This window comes from Chiloscyllium plagiosum, unplaced genomic scaffold, assembly GCF_037043375.1.
Source record: "Chiloscyllium plagiosum isolate Xiang-an unplaced genomic scaffold, Cpla_swu_hap1 HiC_scaffold_42, whole genome shotgun sequence".
Taxonomy (NCBI): Eukaryota; Metazoa; Chordata; class Chondrichthyes; order Orectolobiformes; family Hemiscylliidae; genus Chiloscyllium; species Chiloscyllium plagiosum.
In genome coordinates, this window is record NW_028270180.1 from 1,765,088 (window position 1) to 1,783,359 (window position 18,272).

At 42.9% G+C, this 18,272-nt stretch overlaps 2 protein-coding genes across 6 annotated transcripts in view; one reads left to right on the forward strand and one right to left on the reverse strand.

Annotated features, from left to right (window-relative positions):
- LOC122542519 (neogenin-like) overlaps positions 1 to 5,561 on the forward strand; it is a 209,609-nt gene extending 204,048 nt beyond the window's left edge. Inside the window, 4 exon segments of the mRNA XM_087982240.1 lie at positions 503 to 652; positions 1,883 to 2,140; positions 2,316 to 2,452; positions 3,875 to 5,561. Of these exon segments, the coding sequence (XP_087838366.1) occupies positions 503 to 652; positions 1,883 to 2,140; positions 2,316 to 2,452; positions 3,875 to 3,958 (629 nt within the window). The 3' untranslated portion in view covers positions 3,959 to 5,561.
- Positions 5,562 to 6,745: 1,184 nt separating this feature from the next.
- bbs4 (Bardet-Biedl syndrome 4) overlaps positions 6,746 to 18,272 on the reverse strand; it is a 59,660-nt gene continuing 48,133 nt past the window's right edge. For all 5 annotated transcript variants that reach the window (XM_043680353.2, XM_043680350.2, XM_043680349.2 and 2 more), the window contains exons 15-17: positions 17,113 to 17,257; positions 9,439 to 9,649; positions 6,746 to 7,822 (exon numbers count right to left, since the gene is read on the reverse strand). In XM_043680353.2, coding sequence (XP_043536288.1) covers positions 7,716 to 7,822; positions 9,439 to 9,649; positions 17,113 to 17,257 — 463 coding nt within the window. In that variant the 3' untranslated portion in view covers positions 6,746 to 7,715. The remainder of the gene's footprint in view (positions 7,823 to 9,438; positions 9,650 to 17,112; positions 17,258 to 18,272) is intronic.

The window sequence follows — 18,272 nt, forward strand, 5'->3', positions numbered from 1 at the left end:
CTGGTTGAAGAAGTAGAATTGGCCAAGTCACTGCTGAGAACTCGCTTGCTCTTCCTCAGTAGTGCCACACAACATTCCTTCAAAACAAATTTGTTGACATGCATGACCACTTCTTTCAGTATGTTTTTTAAAAATTATTTCTCAATAATGTACCTTACTATACAAAGGTGACTACACAGTAGCTGCAAACCTGCTGTGTTTGGCCACACAGTCAGCTTAGTATGAGCCTGATACTGAGGGATCCTTTATGCCTATCTGAGAATAGATATGGCCTTGGTTTAATATCTGTCTTGAAAGGTGAGGTGTGAAGCAGAGTATCTAGAGTTCTGTGTTTGTGCAGCCTCCTGACAAAAAGTGTAGAGAAGTTCTGAATTGATGATGAGTTTGGGGAAAGAGAGCCCTGAAAGTGATCCATTTGTCTGGGTGCAGGCAGTAACATTTCTCTAGATCAATGTAGTTGGTTCTGTGTGTGAAGTGCTCTCTGTGTTATATTCATTCACAGCTGTGATTAGTGCTCATCCCATCCATTCACTCGACAACCCTCATCATCATCACCTTTGTGACGGACCTTCATCCCCAACTCGCAGCTACCTTCGACATCAGATCAGCAGCCGGCCGCTTGGCCCATCAGTAGACAGGGCCAATTCTACAGGTGAGACCTCAGCCCTGCCGTCTCGGAACCACAAGAGGGGAGGTTTATCTGCTGCCATTAGCTTTATTTCTACTTTATTCTTTCCTCAGGAAGATGGGCAGCAGCATTTTTGTCCACCAGCGTCTTCCCCATGAGCTTTTCTTGGCTCATTAATGAAGGGGACTTCTGATTAATATTTCAGCTGTTGGCAAATATTGTGGTTTTGTATTTACCAATCTCTGTACCACTTGGGGCTGTGTTTCTGAGAGATCCAGTAGTTCTATTTGGATGAATGGTAATGTGAAGATTGGAAATAGCACCAAGAGATTTATCTGGGCAGTGAGCTTAAGACCAGAGAGGACAAAAGCATCATTTGTAAACCTCCAGAAATTGGAAACACGAAGATTCTAGGGAAAGCAATTCAGAACCTTAAGAATGATCCATTTGTTTGCAAGAGCTGAACTATCATCAAAGAATGATGATGATTAAGAAACAAATTGCTGAAAAGTTGGGCCTTTTTCTGATTAGTACAACACAATTTAGCTGGCAACACCGTAGTTTTCTCAAGCTATGGAAGCATGGGAGAAGACAGACAGATGCATACTGTTTCATGAAGTTGAGGGATCATGATCAAAGACCCATAAACAAAAAAAAGTCAAAAATTAAAATAGAAGCGCAATGTGAAGTCTGTTCACAGAGAGAATTCTGAAGGTATGAAATTCATTTGCATGAATAATAGAAATATGGATACTATTTCAGCATAAAAGAATTGATTAGAAAAGTGAGTGAAGGAAAGGGTACAGAACAAAATGTTCATGTGAATGTGCAGGGTTACGTTAACTGGTTGGCTGTCTTGTCATGTAATTTATACATATTTCAATGTTCTAATTTTGTGTGTACTGGATTACGCTTTGCTTTTGTTCTCATTTGCTTAGCTGTAATCCCATCCTAAATACTCAAACCAAATCTTAGACCTCTTTGCTTAAACAATTTCCTTCATGCTGCAGGCTGATCTAGGAACATTTTTATCAAAATGTCTTCTGTAAATCTCATCTTTACAAAGAAAATATTTATTGACCATTCAATTTAGAATGAGAATTACTTCTCTACACAGTAATGCTGCGTTAATTTATGAAGGAATTTTGTTTTACAAAGGTTAAGCATATCTATATGAGGTTATGTAGATTTTTCAGCCACAAAGTTTGGTAACACTTGAGTGTTGACTGTTCTTTATGATGATTCCTGTTTCAGAATCTGTACGGAATACACCAAATAGCGACATGTCACCAGCGCCAACTTCCCAGGCTCACCCTGTGGAGAGTATAGAGGCTGATGTTCCTGCAGTTTCATATTTGCCTGGATCTCAGGAGGAGGAGTCCAATCGCAGTGTTCCAACCGCCCATGTGCGTCCATCCCACCCACTGAAAAGTTTTGCTGTGATCACCATCCCTCCTGTCAGTACCAACTATGAAACAGCATCATCGAGTACACCTTTACTGTCTCAGACAGGTGAGTGAGCTGGGACTTACTTACCAAGTGAACAAAGGGGGCAGCTTCCAGTCAGGAAGTAACTTTAAAACTCTTGAGTCTATTTTGCTTTCTGTTGTTGATGTAAAATTTTGTTTAACGCCGAAAGATGGGTATGATAGTTCTAAAAATCTAATGAGTCTTGTTTCACTTATAGGACCAAACCCGCAAGTACACTCTGTGAAGACAGCATCTATAGGAACCCTGGGTAGGAGCAGATCCCCTATGGCAGTAACTGTACCCAGTGCACCGGATGTTGCAGAATCCACTAAAATGTTGGAAGACTCTGATAGTGTAAGTTTGAACTAATTTTATCCAAGTGCTGGGTTATCATTACAAGCATTCATATGAATTGAGAGCAGTCAACCATTCAGCCCCTTGAACCTGTTCTACCATTCGATAAAATAATGGCTGATCTGATTTCTTCATATTAACACCTACCCTGATAACTTTTAACCTCACTTGCCTATCAAGACTATCCATCTCTAAATTAGATTAAAATATTGTTTCTTCTGTCTTTTGAAGAAGAGTTCGAAAGAATCATGACCCACTTTGATAAATAAATTTCTCATTATCTGTTTTAAATGGGTGACTCTTTATTTAAAAATGATGACCTCTAGTTCTAGCCTCCCCACCTAGAGGAGACATCCTCTCCACAACCATCCTACCAAAACCTCTCAGGATTTTGTATGATTCAATCAAGTCATCCCTCACTGTTTTAAACTCCAGTGGATACAAACCCAGTCTATCCAACCTACTCATTCCAGTTATTAGCCAGGTAAATATTCTGTGAATTGCATTTACAGCCTTCCTTAAATGAGGAAACTAACACTGTACACAGTAATCTAAACGTGGTCTCATCAATTCCCCGTATAAATGATGCACAACCTCCCGCCTTGTGACTTCAAATCCTCCCCCACCATAAATAGTAATATTTTAACATTATCTTACATATCCCTTGCAGTCACACTGTCTGTCATGGATTTTCCTTTTTCTTCCTTTAGCCACTAGCCAGTTGGATACCTCACTTTTACAGTATTTGGCAAAGGTTCCAAACCCTGCCACCCCTTTACTGCCACCTTTTACACAGATAACAGGAAGTGTGAGATTTTCAAAAGTTAATAAAACATTGTATTAGGGTTTTTGGAATTGACTAATTTTTTTTCTCATCCCACCATTTCCCATCTTGTGTTTGTTGCTCTTTTTCCAGTGCAGTTGGCTATGCTTCCTCTGAGTAACCTCATTTTTTTTAATACTGACCAAACAAAGTCAGTGATCAACTCTCCCTTATCATCAAGTCCATTAGAACAATGATTACTATCTCCTCTTCACTATTGATCTGCATAGCTGGGTCTCTACATCCTATTCAGATGCATTGGTGATGAATCTAGAATTTAATCAAATTCTTTCCTACTTTTGGTGATCTCCAAACAACACAGCAAGGGTATAGGGCTAGACCACCCCTTGTCCACACAACAAGTGAAAGCCTTCATGAAAACAGAAGTACTGATCTAAGGTTTGTTTTTTTTTGTGGAGGAATGCTTGACCACTCCTCCTAATATCATTGGCTCACTCTGTGAGAAACTGCAGAGGGGTACAGTGTTGTTGAAAGTGATTCTTAGGCAAGACCTGAGTACCTTAAGAAATATTGCTTTGTTATCAACCAACACCTTCATATTAACACCTACCCGGATAACTTTTAACCTCTCTCTACAGAATTATGGCCCAGATGAACTTACGGAAGAGATGACACATCTCACAGGTTTAATGAAGGATCTGAATGTTATCACTACGGCATAGATACAGACAAACTGAAAATAGAGCAGGTCTGAAAGGAGTATGTACAAGACACCCAGAAGGGTCAGATACAAAACATAATGTGATGTGTTAAGTCTCGTGGAAATTGCCTTTGTGACGATCTCAGTCCAGTGGATCCAGACTTTTGGATAATCATAAAATCCAGTTAATGCCATGGAACCTGACAACTCTCAGCTCTGACAGACCTGGAAATGTACTGGAAGCACCAGTATAGTGTTCGACATTCGATATCGTCTATTTACTGCGTGTTTACGTTTTCTGGTGTTATAAAAAGAATGTTGAATTGTTACTTTGGTATGCAGATGTGATGTTTGACTGCCTCACCGTAAGTTGGCGTGAGATGCATCAATTACTAATGTGGCCATTTCTTGCTTCCTCTGCATCACACAGTGCCGTGGCATACAGACTCTAATCTACATCCTTCTGATCAAACTGCCAAGCTATCTGCGTTCATCACTGTGATCTCTTAGCAACCTTCAGAATATTACTGCTAGACTTGGCAAGTTAGCTGATTAAAGCACAATTAGGAAGAAGGAACTGGCAAGCCCGATCCACAAATAACTCGAGGCTTAGCATGACTCAAAGCACATCGATTTAAACAAGTGTGCAGCAGTTGACATTTTATATGAAGAATAATATCTTCACGTGTTCTATTGGAAATCATTTAGCCATAAGAAAAAAAGCTAAATACACCCTACCAAATGGGTTTAGATTACAAATTCTTTCTTAAAGTGTATCAAAGGGGTTCCAAATACACAGCCAGCATTAAACCCTATTGAATGGGTTCCAATTACATGGTCTTTATTAAACCTGATCAAATGGGCTCCCATTATGTAACCAGCATTAAACCCTAGAGATGGGGTCCAATGATTAAAAATTTCAGTAAGCAGGTTCAATTTCTCAGCCCCTCACTGAATCTTGTGGAGTGGTTCATTTTGGTTACTGGATCCATAGGGAACCCAGAAAATGGGTGAGTTTACTGTATGTTCAATGGACCTGGTTGAATGGGTGCCAATTATGTGACGCTTGGATCAACCCAATACATTGGGCTCAGATTAGATGACCTTGTTAATTAATGTAGTGAGTTTCAGTTACAAACAATTTTTTTTACCTTACCCACACCATCATTGTAATTGCTTCTACAAGTATAGGTTTTACTTTGTTTGTGAATATTGCTTCCCTATGTACATCACCATGAATGTTAATATAACTGTTTAAGGAAATTTATTGTAATGAATATAACTGAACAAAGCTATTGTGAAGGTTTAGATTCTTCCCCCAGTTGTAGGCAGTAAAATCATTTTTGCACTTTTTTTTCATTCTTTTACAAAGGACTGTTTTCCTATGGCCTGTTTAGACTTAGAAAAACCTATAGTGTAACTGTAGTGTCCTCATTAGCAAAAGCAGCTTTTTGTTTTCCAAGGATGATGTAGGTGCAAATTGTTTATTAATCATGATGTAGAAATGATGCAAACTACTGTAGTTTATGTACAAAGACCTTTGCTAGTAGCATTATTCTGTGGCTTTTTTAAATTTCATGTTCTAATGTAATAACGGAATTCCAATACATTTTGTATTCAACCAGTAGGAGTGTGAACATAGACTTTTATTCATGGTCTACACGGCCTGTGTAATGGATGAATATATCGTGATGTATGCTGTTATGTAGCTGAAAGCTGCATAGGCTAGCTCTGCAGAAAGGAACTGATGGTCTCAGATAGGGAACTAAAACTGATCAGAGTTCCCCTAGATTATCATGAAAAATCAGCCCGAGTGCCCCCCACCTCATTGCTATTATCCAAAGCTTGTTTGCTGAAAAATGTATGGGGAATATCTTGCCAATATTTATGTCGGCACCTTTGTGCCCTAATAAAGGGGATATTGGGAATCAGCTGGGATTTGCTGTAGAGGGATCAGGGCAAAAGAAAAATTGAATGCAAATTTTGTGCTGCAGACCAGCATTTCCCCTCTCAATTTTGGAATTCTGAAGGAGAGTCATACTGCTCTCGCAACATGAGCTCTTGTTCTCTCACCATAGACTCTGCCAGACCTGCTGAGTTTCACCAGTATTCTCACTTTGTTTTAGATATTGAATTGAGTTTTCACCAATTCCTTTTGGATACTAAGACAGCAACGAGTTGTTGTTCATCATACCCCCAACCATCATTACAGGTTTTCAAGAACAGAGCTTTGAAACTCCAGCCTTATTCCAGTTTAACAGCAGTAAATAATGATCCTCAGTATTTCTGGCGATAATGCAGAGGCTACGGCAATGCACCAAACAACTTAGCTTACCTGTTCAGACTTGATTTACACACTAAAGATAAGAATAATGCAATTAAATTGAAATTACTCTATTAGACTGAGACTAATATGATTTCTGTTCTGTAGTGACAGTTGCAAACTGCTCAGAAGGCTGTTCCATTTTAAAGATTCATTTTGTATTTGCAAACAGACAAGATTGGGAATTCAATTCTATACATTTTCATTCATTTGATCAGAAGTACACTTCACAACCCATGCAGAGAAGCTGCCCTTAGAGATTCATGTTTTCTCAGAGTGAGGAGAATATGTAACATGAGAAGAAACAGATTTAGTTGTGTAACATTGTAGCCACACTATAATCCATTACTCAGAAGGCTGTTCCATTTTAAAGATTCATTTTGTATTTGCAATACCTTGTTCAGGTGATAACACAATTTGTAATAGATGATGAGCATGTAATAGTCTGCTGAGGAGAACAATTGGAGAAAAATAACGAGTTCACAGTTTTGGTTTTAGTCTAGCTTTATAAAAAAATGTATATGTTATAACAGGTCTAAAATGTCTAATAAGTAGCTCATTCTTTGAAAACAAACTGACATTACAAAGCATTAGATTATAACTGATCAGATGGGATTGAATTAAGCACTGTAATCACATTACACACTGCCATAACTGACCCTCTATCCACAGTCTCTACAGTAATAATCACTGTGCACACAATGGAAACTTGTATTAGCGAGTGGGTGGATAATACAGCCTTTGTATAAATGTACTTCAGTTGATGGAGGTGTTTTTATGGTTTGATGATGAATAGAACTTCTTGCTTCTGCAACATTCAATGAAATAGTTAATGAAATCTATCAATATACTAACTACGCAGCTGGTTAACAAATATTTTAAATAGTTGTTTGGTAATACAGAACTTATTAACTGGAGTGTTCTGCATGGCAATGCCTCTAACAAATAGCATCTTCTTGTCAACCAATCTTAGATATAAATACTGCTTTCCTTCTACTTTAGTATTTCTAGTGAATAATCCTGATGAGTGCAAGACTAAGTATATCAAAAAAACCTCTTCTTTCTCACATATTTAAGTATTTCCAGAGAAAGAAATGTCAGGGCAATAAACAGCCTCAGCAATCCTTCGCCAGTTAGACCAAAATTAGTGGTTTCCATTCCAGTTTGGTCCACCTGCAATAGATTCTCATGGGTTATCCCAACCAGAACTAATCTCTCTTTTTCAAATCCTGTATGACATGTATTGTTAAGAGTTCCAGCATGTGTTTTTTTTTCACAAACCAAACCTGCTGATGACCAGAACATTGGAAAGAATCGCCCTACTGCAGTGTTTCCAATGACCTCGCACAGACTGCATCCATTACACAGCTGAGTTTAGAATGGTAATGGGTATTTTGTTGACTTTAGGGATCTGGCCAGCAATAACCCAAACACAGTAAACCCAAGTCCTGATTGTCTACATCAGTTCTCGCTTTTTGTTCAGGTCATCAGTGCCCGCATCTACAGTGGACTCTGGTTCCAAGGGTAATGATGGAGGTTTCTGCGTTCGGATTGGGCATCCACCTGCAGTGAGGAAAATTCAGTCAGGGCACCAGCATGTACAATATACAAACCACTTTTGTTAGAAAGCTTGGCAGGTTATCACAGGTAAATCAAACAGGTTTACTGACAAATATAAAATGTGGAGGGGGGGGGGGGGGGGGGGGGAAAGCCATGTTTAAAACACTGTGAAAAAGCAGTTTGGCCAATTAAAGAGAAACTGCATTGGAAATTCTAGAGATATACAATTATGTACGTGTCAAAAAGATTTGGATGAACATAAAGATCAAGGATTCAAATGGATGATTTCCTGAAAAAGTGTAATAGAACACAAAACACCAACAATATTTTTGGGTTCACTAAATGTCAAAAAAGAGTAATGATAATTTTCTTTAAAAAATTCATAAAAAATTATGAGGAAGGGGATCCATGTTCCAGAGTCAAAAGACATCCAACTCCAAACCACAGTAGCTTCAGGCCATTCTCACTGCTGCTCCACTAATCTACACATTTTTAAAGAGATTATAGAAGCTTCACTCATTGTCCAATTTTCCCTTTCCCTGGTGAAGATATGGAATCTTGCTAAGGTACAGCGCTACAGACAATTCTCCAGTCGCCATTCTTATAAAGTCCAGATGATGGACACTGATAGGGTATTTGACAGTAGAAAGCATCACATCCACCTTGCAGAAAGCAGCAAGTAAAACAAGAAATCCCTTACCAAATTTCCCTTTTCCTAGTCCCAAGATTCTGCAGTTGCAGTAAACATCAAGATTCAGAATTCCTCACTATTCATTTGTCTAAACTGGAATCATCTCTCAAACATTTACATGCATAAAACCACATTCAATAAACACTTCAATATTTATCTGAATTAACAGATCTATAAATATGTAAGACCTCTGTGTCCAAAAAAAAGATTAAGTTGAGATATGTTGGACGGAGAGACCTAGAGATTCAGGTACATAGTTCCTTGAAAGCGGTGTCACAAGTTTAGTATGCTCGCCATCATTAGTCAGTACAGGAGTTGAGAGGTCATGTTATGGCTGTACAGGACACTGGTTAGGCCACTTTCAGAATACTGCGTTCAATTCTGGTCTCCCGGCTACAGGAAGATTATTATTAAATTGGAAAGAATGCAGAAAATATTTACAAGGATGTGACCAGGATTGAAGAAGACTGGATAGGCTGGGACTTTTTTTCCCTGGAGTATAGGCGGTTGAAGGGTCATCTTATAGAGATTTATCAAATCATGAGGGGCACAGATAAGGTCAATAGCAAAGGTCTTTTCCCTAGGGCATGGGAGTTCAAAACTAGAGGGCACAGGTTTAAGGCGAGAGGTAAAAAATTTAAAAGAAACATGATGGATAACATTTTCACTGAAAGTGTGATGTACATATGGAATGAGTTACAACATTTTAAAAGAAATTTGGACAGGTTTAGAAGGCTATGGACCAAATGCAGGCAAGTGGGACTGTTTTAGTGTGGGAAACCTGGTTGGCATGGATGAGTTGGACTGAAGGGTCTGTTTCAGTGCTATATGACTCTGTAAAAGAGACAATGACTATTTTCCCCAAATAGCGCTAACTTTAAGTGCTAACAAGTTCCCAGAATTTAGAGTTCGATGAGCTGCTCCTTACCTGCAGAGAGCTGCATTGTTTTGCTATACCCTGCAGCTGATGACATAGCCTGACCTAGGGCCTGGTTAGAGCCCAGCGGTTGTTGGTTGGTGGTGGATTTACTGGATGGTGCTGGACGCTCTCTTGATTTGGAATCCTTTGCTGGTTTTGTCCAGACCAGATTCTCCCCGACCTGAAGAGCAGCTCCAATCTTCTGAGCCATGTCTACCAGCTGGAAAGTATTAATTTCTTGGCATCAGTCAACAAATATTCTCATCTCCATGTCAACCCTAAAACATTCAATCCTAGATCAGAGGAATAATTCAATAAAATTAAAGAAAAATATTTAGTTCCTTTGCAAAGGTGAAGCTTTGAAATGGGAAAACAAGTTTGTAAAATCGCCTGTGCATCTTGTAAAAATAAAGCCTCAAGTCAATTGTAGCAATGCATGAATGCAGTAAAGTCAATACAGGTTGTTCTGCTAAAACACGAGAGTTGTGTTCCTCTGCAACCGTGTGCTGTAGAAAATCACACTATGGAAAACTGCTATAGGAAATCAGATATAGAAAATTGCTATACTCATTCACTAGAAAATTTGTGTTATCTAAACAATGCCCACAATTAGTCAATTGTGTTATAGCCAATTCGCACTGATGAAATACACGTTATAGCAGAACCTGTGAACTAACTACTAGTGGATCTCCAGTAGAGAGGTGTGTTTTCTGACAATCTGTATAGTGTTTTACAAACTCTGTGCCCTTTGAAGTAAGGAACACATTGATTTTTGCATCTTATCAAATCTTTAGGTAAAACCAAAAGCCAGTTTGCACACAGCAAGCCCCAATGAGCAGCACCAAGATAGTGTTCAATTAATCTAGTTCTGATGCTGTTGTTTGATGGCAACCCCTTACTCAGGACACCTGAAGAACAAATAGATCTCAAGTAATACCATTGGATTTTTAATACTTACAGAACTTCAGTTTGACATCCTACTTGAAGCGCTGAAGTTCCAATAGGAACAGGATCACTCAGTCCTGAAAGCCTACACCTGCCTCCCACCTCCATTTACCCAACTCTACTCCATATCCCTTACTAATGTACTATCAATGCAATATACATTTTCAAAATACAAATCTCAACAGGAACATCCACAATGCAGTCTTTAAACTGTAGTACGCCCAAGTTAGAACATAGAACAGTACAGCACAGAACAGGCCCTTGAGCCCACGATGTTGTGCTGACCATTGATCCTCATGTATGCACCCTCAAATTTCTGTGACCATATGCATGTCCAGTAGTCTCTTAAATGTCCCCAATGACCTTGCTTCCACAACTGCTGCTGGCAACGCATTCCATGCTCTCACAACTCTCTGGGTAAAGAACCCGCCTCTGACATTCCCTCTATACTTTCCTCCAACCAGCTTAAAACTATGACCCCTCGTGTTAGTCATTTCTGCCCTGGGAAATAGTCTCTGGCTATCGACTCTATCTATGCCTCTCATTAACTTGTATACCTCAATTGGGGAAAATAGCCATTGTCTCTTTTACAGAGTCATATAGCATTGAAACAGACCCTTCAGTCCAACTCGTCCATGCCAACCAGGTTTCCCACACTAAAACAGTCCCACTTGCCTGCATTTGGTCCATAGCCTTCTAAACCTGTCCAAATTTTTTTTTAAATGTTGTAACTCATTCCATATGCACATCACACTTTCAGTGAAAATGTTATTCATCATGTTTCTTTTAAATTTTTCACCTCTCGCCTTAAACCTGTGCCCTCAATTAGGTCCCCTCTCCTCCTCCTTTTCTCCAATGAAAAAAGTACGAGCTCAGTCAACCTCTCTTCATAAGATAAGCCCTCCAGTCCAGGCAGCATCCTGGTAAACCTCCTCTGAACTCTCTCCAAAGCATCCACATCTTTCCTGTAATAGGGCGACCAGAACTGGACGCAGTATTCAAAGTGTGGTCTAACCAAAGTTTTATAGAACTGCAACAAGATCTCACGACTCTCAAACTCAATCCCCCTGTTAATGAAAGCCAAAACACCATATGCTTTCTTAACAAGCCTATCCACTTGGGTGACCATTTTAAGGGATCTATGTACCTGCACACCAAGATCCCTCTGTTCCTCCACACTGCCATATCCTATCCTTAATCCTGTACTCAGCTTTCAAATTCAACCTTCCAAAATGCATCACCTCGCATTTATCCAGGTTGAACTCTATCTGCCACCTCTCAGTCTATCTCTGCATCCTGTCAATGTCTCGCTGCAGCCTACAACAGCCCTCTATACTGTCAACGACACCTCCAACCTTTGTGTCGTCTGCAAACTTGCTGACCCATCCTTCAATCCCCTCATCCAAGTCATTAATAAAAATTACAAACAGTAGAGGCCCAAGAACAGAGCCCTGTGGAACACCACTCACCACAGACTTCCAAGCAGAATATGTTCCTTCTACTACCACTCGCTGTCTTCTGTTGGCCAGCTAATTCTGTATCCAGACAGCTAAGTTCCCCTGTATCCCATTCCTCCTGACCTTGTGAATGAGCCTACCATGGGGAACCTTATCAAATGCCTTGCTAAAGTCCATATACACCACATCCACAGCTCGTCCCTCATCAACTTTTCTAGTCACATCCTCAAAGAACTCGATAAGGTTTGTGAGGCATGACCTGCCCCTCACAAAGCTGTGTTGACTGCATTTAATCAAGCCATGCTCTTTCAGATGGTCATAAATTCTATCCCTCAGAATCCTTTCTAACACCTTGCAGACGACAGACGTGAGACTTACTGGTCTGTCATTGCCCAGGATTTCCCTATTTCCTTTCTTGAAGAGAGGAATTACATTTGCCTCTCTCCAGTCCTCAGGTACGACTCCAGTGGAGAGCTAGGATGAAAGATCTTCGCAAGTGGCGAAGCAATTGCATTTCTCGTTTCCCAAAGCAGCCGAGGACAAATCTGGTCCGGGCCTGGCAACTTGTCAATCTTAATGTTTGACAAAATTTTCAGCACATCAGCTTCCTCTATCTCTATCCATTCCAGCATGCACACCTGCTCTTCAAAGGTTTCATTCACTACAAAGTTCGTTTCTTTCGTAAAGACAGAAGCAAAAAACTCATTTAGGGCTTCTCCTACCTCCTCAGACTCCACACACAAATTCCCTATGCTATCCCTGATCGGCCCTACTCTTTCTTTGACCATTCTCTTATTCCTCACATAAGTGTAAAATGCCTTTGTGTTCTCCCTCATCCGTTCTGCCAAGCCTTTCTCGTGCCCCCTCCCGGCTCTCCTCAGACCATTTTTGAGCTCCTTCCTCGCCTGCCTGTAATCCTCTAGAGCTGAGCTTGACCCTAGCTTCCTCCACCTTATGTAAGCTACTGTTTCCTTTTGACGAGAAACTCCACCGCTCTCATCATCCAAGGTTCCTTTATCTTGCCACTTCTTGCCTGTCTCAGAGAGACATATTTATTCATCACTTGCAACAACTGTTCCTTAAACAGTCTCCACATGTCTATAGTGCCTTTACCATGGAGCAATTGCTCCCAATCCATGCTTCCTAACTCATGTCTAATCATAGTTTCTTCTTCCCCAATTAAATATCCGCCCATTTTGCCTAATCCTCTCCTTCTCTATAGCTATGTAGAATGTGAGGCAGTTGTGGTCACTATCACCAAAATGCTTTCCCACCACAAGATCTCATACCTCCCCGGCTCGTTTCCGAGCACCAAGTCTAGAATGGCCTCTCCCCTCGTCGGCCTGTCAACATACTGAGTTAGGAAACCCTCCTGAACACACCTTACAAAAACAGCTCCATTCAAATCTTCTGCTCGAAGGAGGTTCCAATCAATATTGGGAAAGTTAAAGTCACCCATTACAACAACCCTACTACGTCCACACTTTTCCAAAATCTGCCGACCTATGCTTTCTTCCATCTCCCTGCTGCTATTGGGGGGCCCTAACGAGGTGACTGCTCCCTTGCTGTTCCTAATTTCCACTCATACTGACTCGGTAGGCAGATCTTCCTAGACAATGGAAGCTTCTGTAGCTGTGATACCCTCTCTGATTAGTAGTGCTACACCCCCTCCTCTTTATCCCCCCCCCTCTCCCTATTCTTTTTTAAATGCTCTAAACCGTGGAACATCCAGCAACCATTCCTGCCCCTAAGAAACCCATGTCTCTGTTATGGCCACAACATCATAGCACCAGGTACTGATCCATGCTCTAAGTTCATCACTTTTATTCCTGATACTCCTTTTGTTAAAGCAAACACACTTTAACTGATCCCTTGATTCTTTCCCAGGAAATTCCTTCCCACTGGCTGGTCTACCTCTTGCTATTGCCTCATCTACATCAACTCTCACCTCTGGTATACAGCTCAGGTTCCCACCCTAACCCCGCCCCCCCCCGCCGGTCTCCATCACCATGTCCAACTCCGCCCCCAAGCCGACCTCTGTCCCCGCCCCCAGGCCTAACCCCGCCCCCACATCCAGCTCCAGCCCCATATCCAGCTCCAGTCCCACACCAGGTCCTAGCTCCCCGCCCTGCCGTGTGTTCACCATCCCTCCAGACTTGCCCCTCTCTGAGGATGAAAGATCAGTCCTCAGCAGAGGTCTCACCTTCGTTCCCACACGTTCTCGGGTCAATGAATTCAATACACGGAGTGACACCGAACAATTCTTCCGCCGCCTTCGCCTCCGTGCCTTCTTCTTCAATCAAGACTCTCGCCCACCCTCTGACGACCCCTTCTCCCACCTCCAACACACCCCGTCCACCTGGACACCCCGTGCTGGCCTCCTACCTGCCCTCGACCTCTTCATAGCCAACTGCCGCCGCGATATTAACCGCTACCTGAACTCCTCCACCCCTCCCACCCACTCCAACCTCTCACCCTCGGAACGCGCAGCCCTCCACTCCCTCCGTTCCAACCCCAACCTCACCATCAAACCAGCTGACAAGGGAGGCGCAGTAGTAGTTTGGCGCACTGACCTTTACACCGCTGAGGCCAAACGCCAGCTCGCAGATACCTCCTCCTACTGCCCCCTTGACCATGACCCCACCCCCCACCACCAAACCATCATCTCCCAGACCGTCCATAACCTCATCACCTCAGGGGACCTCCCATCCACCGCCTCCAACCTCATAGTCCCACAACCCCGCACCGCCCGTTTCTACCTCCTGCCCAAAATCCACAAACCTGACTGCCCCGGACGACCCATCGTCTCAGCCTGCTCCTGCCCAACCGAACTCATCTCGGCATACCTCGACACGGTCCTGTCCCCATTAGTCCAAGAACTCCCCACCTACGTTCGTGACACCACCCACGCCCTCCACCTCCTCCAGGATTTCCGCTTCCCCGGTCCCCAACGCCTCATCTTCACCATGGACATCCAGTCCCTGTACACCTCCATCCCCCATCACGAAGGACTCAAAGCACTCCGCTTCTTCCTTTCCCGCCGTACCACCCAGTACCCTTCCACCGACACCCTCCTTCGACTGACCGAACTGGTCCTCACCCTGAACAACTTTTCTTTCCAATCCTCCCACTTTCTCCAAACAAAAGGAGTAGCCATGGGCACCCGCATGGGCCCCAGCTATGCCTGCCTCTTCGTAGGGTATGTGGAACAATCCATCTTCCGCAACTACACTGGCCCCACCCCCCATCTTTTTCTTCGCTACATTGATGACTGTATCGGCGCTACCTCGTGCTCCCACGAGGAGGTTGAACAGTTCATCCACTACACTAACACCTTCCACCCCGACCTCAAATTCACCTGGACAGTCTCGAACTCCTCCCTCCCCTTCCTAGACCTTTCTGTTTCTATCTCAGGCGACCGAATCAACACGGACATCTACTACAAACCAACCGACTCCCACAGCTACCTGGACTACACCTCCTCCCATCCTGCCCCCTGTAAAAACGCCATCCCAGTCTCCCAATTCCTTCGTCTCCGCCGCATCTGCTCCCAGGAGGACCAGTTCAAAATACGTACAACACAGATGGCCTCCTTCTTCAAGGACCGCAATTTCCCCCCCGATGTGGTCGACGGTGCCCTCCACCGCATCTCCTCCACTTCCCGCTCCTCCGCCCTTGAGCCCCGCCCCTCCAACCGCCACCAGGACAGAACCCCACTGGTCCTCACCTACCACCCCACCAATCTCCATGTACAGCGCATCATCCGCCGTCACTTCCGCCACCTCCAAACAGACCCCAGCACCAAGGATATATTTCCCTCCCCTCCCCTATCAGCTTTCCGTAGAGACCACTCCCTCCGCGACTCCCTTGTCAGATCCACACCCCCCACCGACCCAACCTCCACTCCCGGCACCTTCCCTTGCAACCGCAGGAGGTGCAACACTTGCGCCCACACCTCCCCCCTCACTTCTCTCCAAGGCCCCAAGGGAAACTTCCATATCCGCCACAGATTCACCTGCACCTCCACCCACATCATCTACTGCATCCGCTGCAGCCGGTGTGGCCTCCTCTATATTGGGGAGACAGGCCGCCTACTTGCGGAGCGATTCAGAGAGCACCTCTGGGCCACCCGGACGAACCAACCCAACCAACCTGTGGCACAGCATTTCAACTCCCCCTCCCACTCCACCGAGGATATGCAGGTCATTGGACTCATCCACCGCCAAACCACAACAACCCGACGGTCGGAGGAGGAGCGTCTTATCTTCCGACTGGGAACCCTCCAACCGCAGGGGATGAACTTGGACTTCACCAGTTTCTTCATCCCCCCTCCCTCCACCTTGTCTCAGCCGGATCCCTCCAGCCCGGCACCGCCTTCCTGACCTGCAGTCTTCTTCTTGACCTCTCCGCCTCCATCCTACTCCGACCTATCACCCTCACCTTGACCTCTTTCCACCTATCACATTTCCAACTCCCCTCCTCCAAGTCCCTCCTCCCTACCTTTTATCTTCTCCTGCTGAACACTCTCTGCTCATTCCTGAAGAAGGGCCTGTGCCCGAAACGTCGAATGTCCTGTTCCCTGGATGCTGCCTGACCTGCTGTGCTGTTCCAGCAATAAAGTTTCAACTTTGATCTCCAGCATCTGCAAACCTCACTTTCCCCTCAGGTTCCCACCCCCCTTGCCATACTAGTTTAAACCCTCTCGAACTACTCGAGCAAACCTTCCACCCAGGACATTGGTCCCCTTCCAGTTTAGGTGCAACCCGTCCTTCATGTACAGGTCCCACCTTCCTCAGAAGGCATCCCAATTATCTACATATCTGAAGCTCTCCCTCCTACACCAGCTGCGCAGCCACGTGTTAAGCTGTGCCCGCTCCCTGTTCCTTGCCTCGCTATCTCGTGGCACCAGTAGTAAACTAGAGAACACTACTCTGTTCGTCCTGCTTTGCAGCTTCCATCCTAACTCCCTGAAATCACTTTTTATATCCTCGATCCTTTTCCTGGCTATATCATTAGTGCCAATATGTAATATGTGCTATTTCAGAACTCAGACTGCTGAACAGGTTAGGCTGAAAAGTAAGACAGATGTTAAGGGAAAAGACAAAGCAGTATCAAAAGTATTTAATTTAAAATCAATTGTTTAGATGGTATCTGATGATATCGCCTCACAGTGTTACATCTCTAGTTGAGATCTGGGAAATGAAATTGAATCTTGAATTCAAGATTATTGGACTTGCAATAAGTTGACAATGATTACATTGATGAGATATTGTGACAGTACCTCTGGATCAAACTCTGGCATGTTACTACTGGCTTTCAGTTTATTGATCTTCTGCTCCATTTCCTGATATTGGTGAAGGGCTCCCTTTTTATCCCCTTGATTGTACAGTAAAATGGAATAGTTTAAGTTCACCAGTGGGTTTGACCTATACGCGAAAGAGAGAAAGATTTTCACAGCAAAAGATGAGCCTGCTTTCCATCAGAATCCACATGACACTTCACACAACATCAGTGTTAAACAGAAAGCATATTAAATTGTGTTGGGAACGCAGTTATTATGAGAACTGGCAACAGACATTACCGAGTTGCCAGGGATTTATCATGTGATTGCCTGGAAATGGAAAATCAGGAGGTTAAAAGGAGACTGGTCTATTTGCTGTTCACAAAAAGAAAACCAAATGACTTTTGAAAGCAGTGTCCAACAAAGGTTTGAGAGAGAGAGTGTTAAAAGAGTTGCTTTAATTGTTAAAAATTATGGATCTATACTGTCATTGCCTAGCAACAGCACCTGACTGAGGTAATAGGTCATGTGTGTTAACATCCTTGGACAGGATAATGAGAATACAAACAGGTGTTTTCTGAATACACACCTAGAAACTGCAGGTAGTTACTGGAAACATTGGACAAGTAGTATTGTTTATCAGTCTGTATGGATCAGAACTTAGAACAAAAGCACTACTTGTATATCTCTTAGTGAAATAGTTTGAAAACCCCAGGTAAAATTCCAATTATCTAGACTGCTAAGTGTTTCACAGCAAAGTCTGAAAACTGGTCTGAAGGTTTCCCAACATTCCGTGACTACTCCTAACCACTTAATTACTATTTTATGTTCAAACTGCTTTAACTGTAACTCACCAAAATTCAGTTGCATTACTCACTAAAAGGCTTTAGCTGTTTCCAAAGATACCTTCAACTTAACAGGATAAACCTGGTTTTTGCCCTTTTATCACATACCAATTACCATTGCTCCACATCCTAAATACTGAGCTCCCAAATTCCCAGGAGGAATGCACTGAGATTGAGGCCCGCTACTTCACGAGCCGTAACCAGAGAAGAAACATCTTATTCAATCAATCTGATTCTCTTTATTACTGTTAAGCAGAATTTTTTAAAAGTTTCAATAATCCCAAAAATAACATTTATTACAGGCTCGCCAACAAG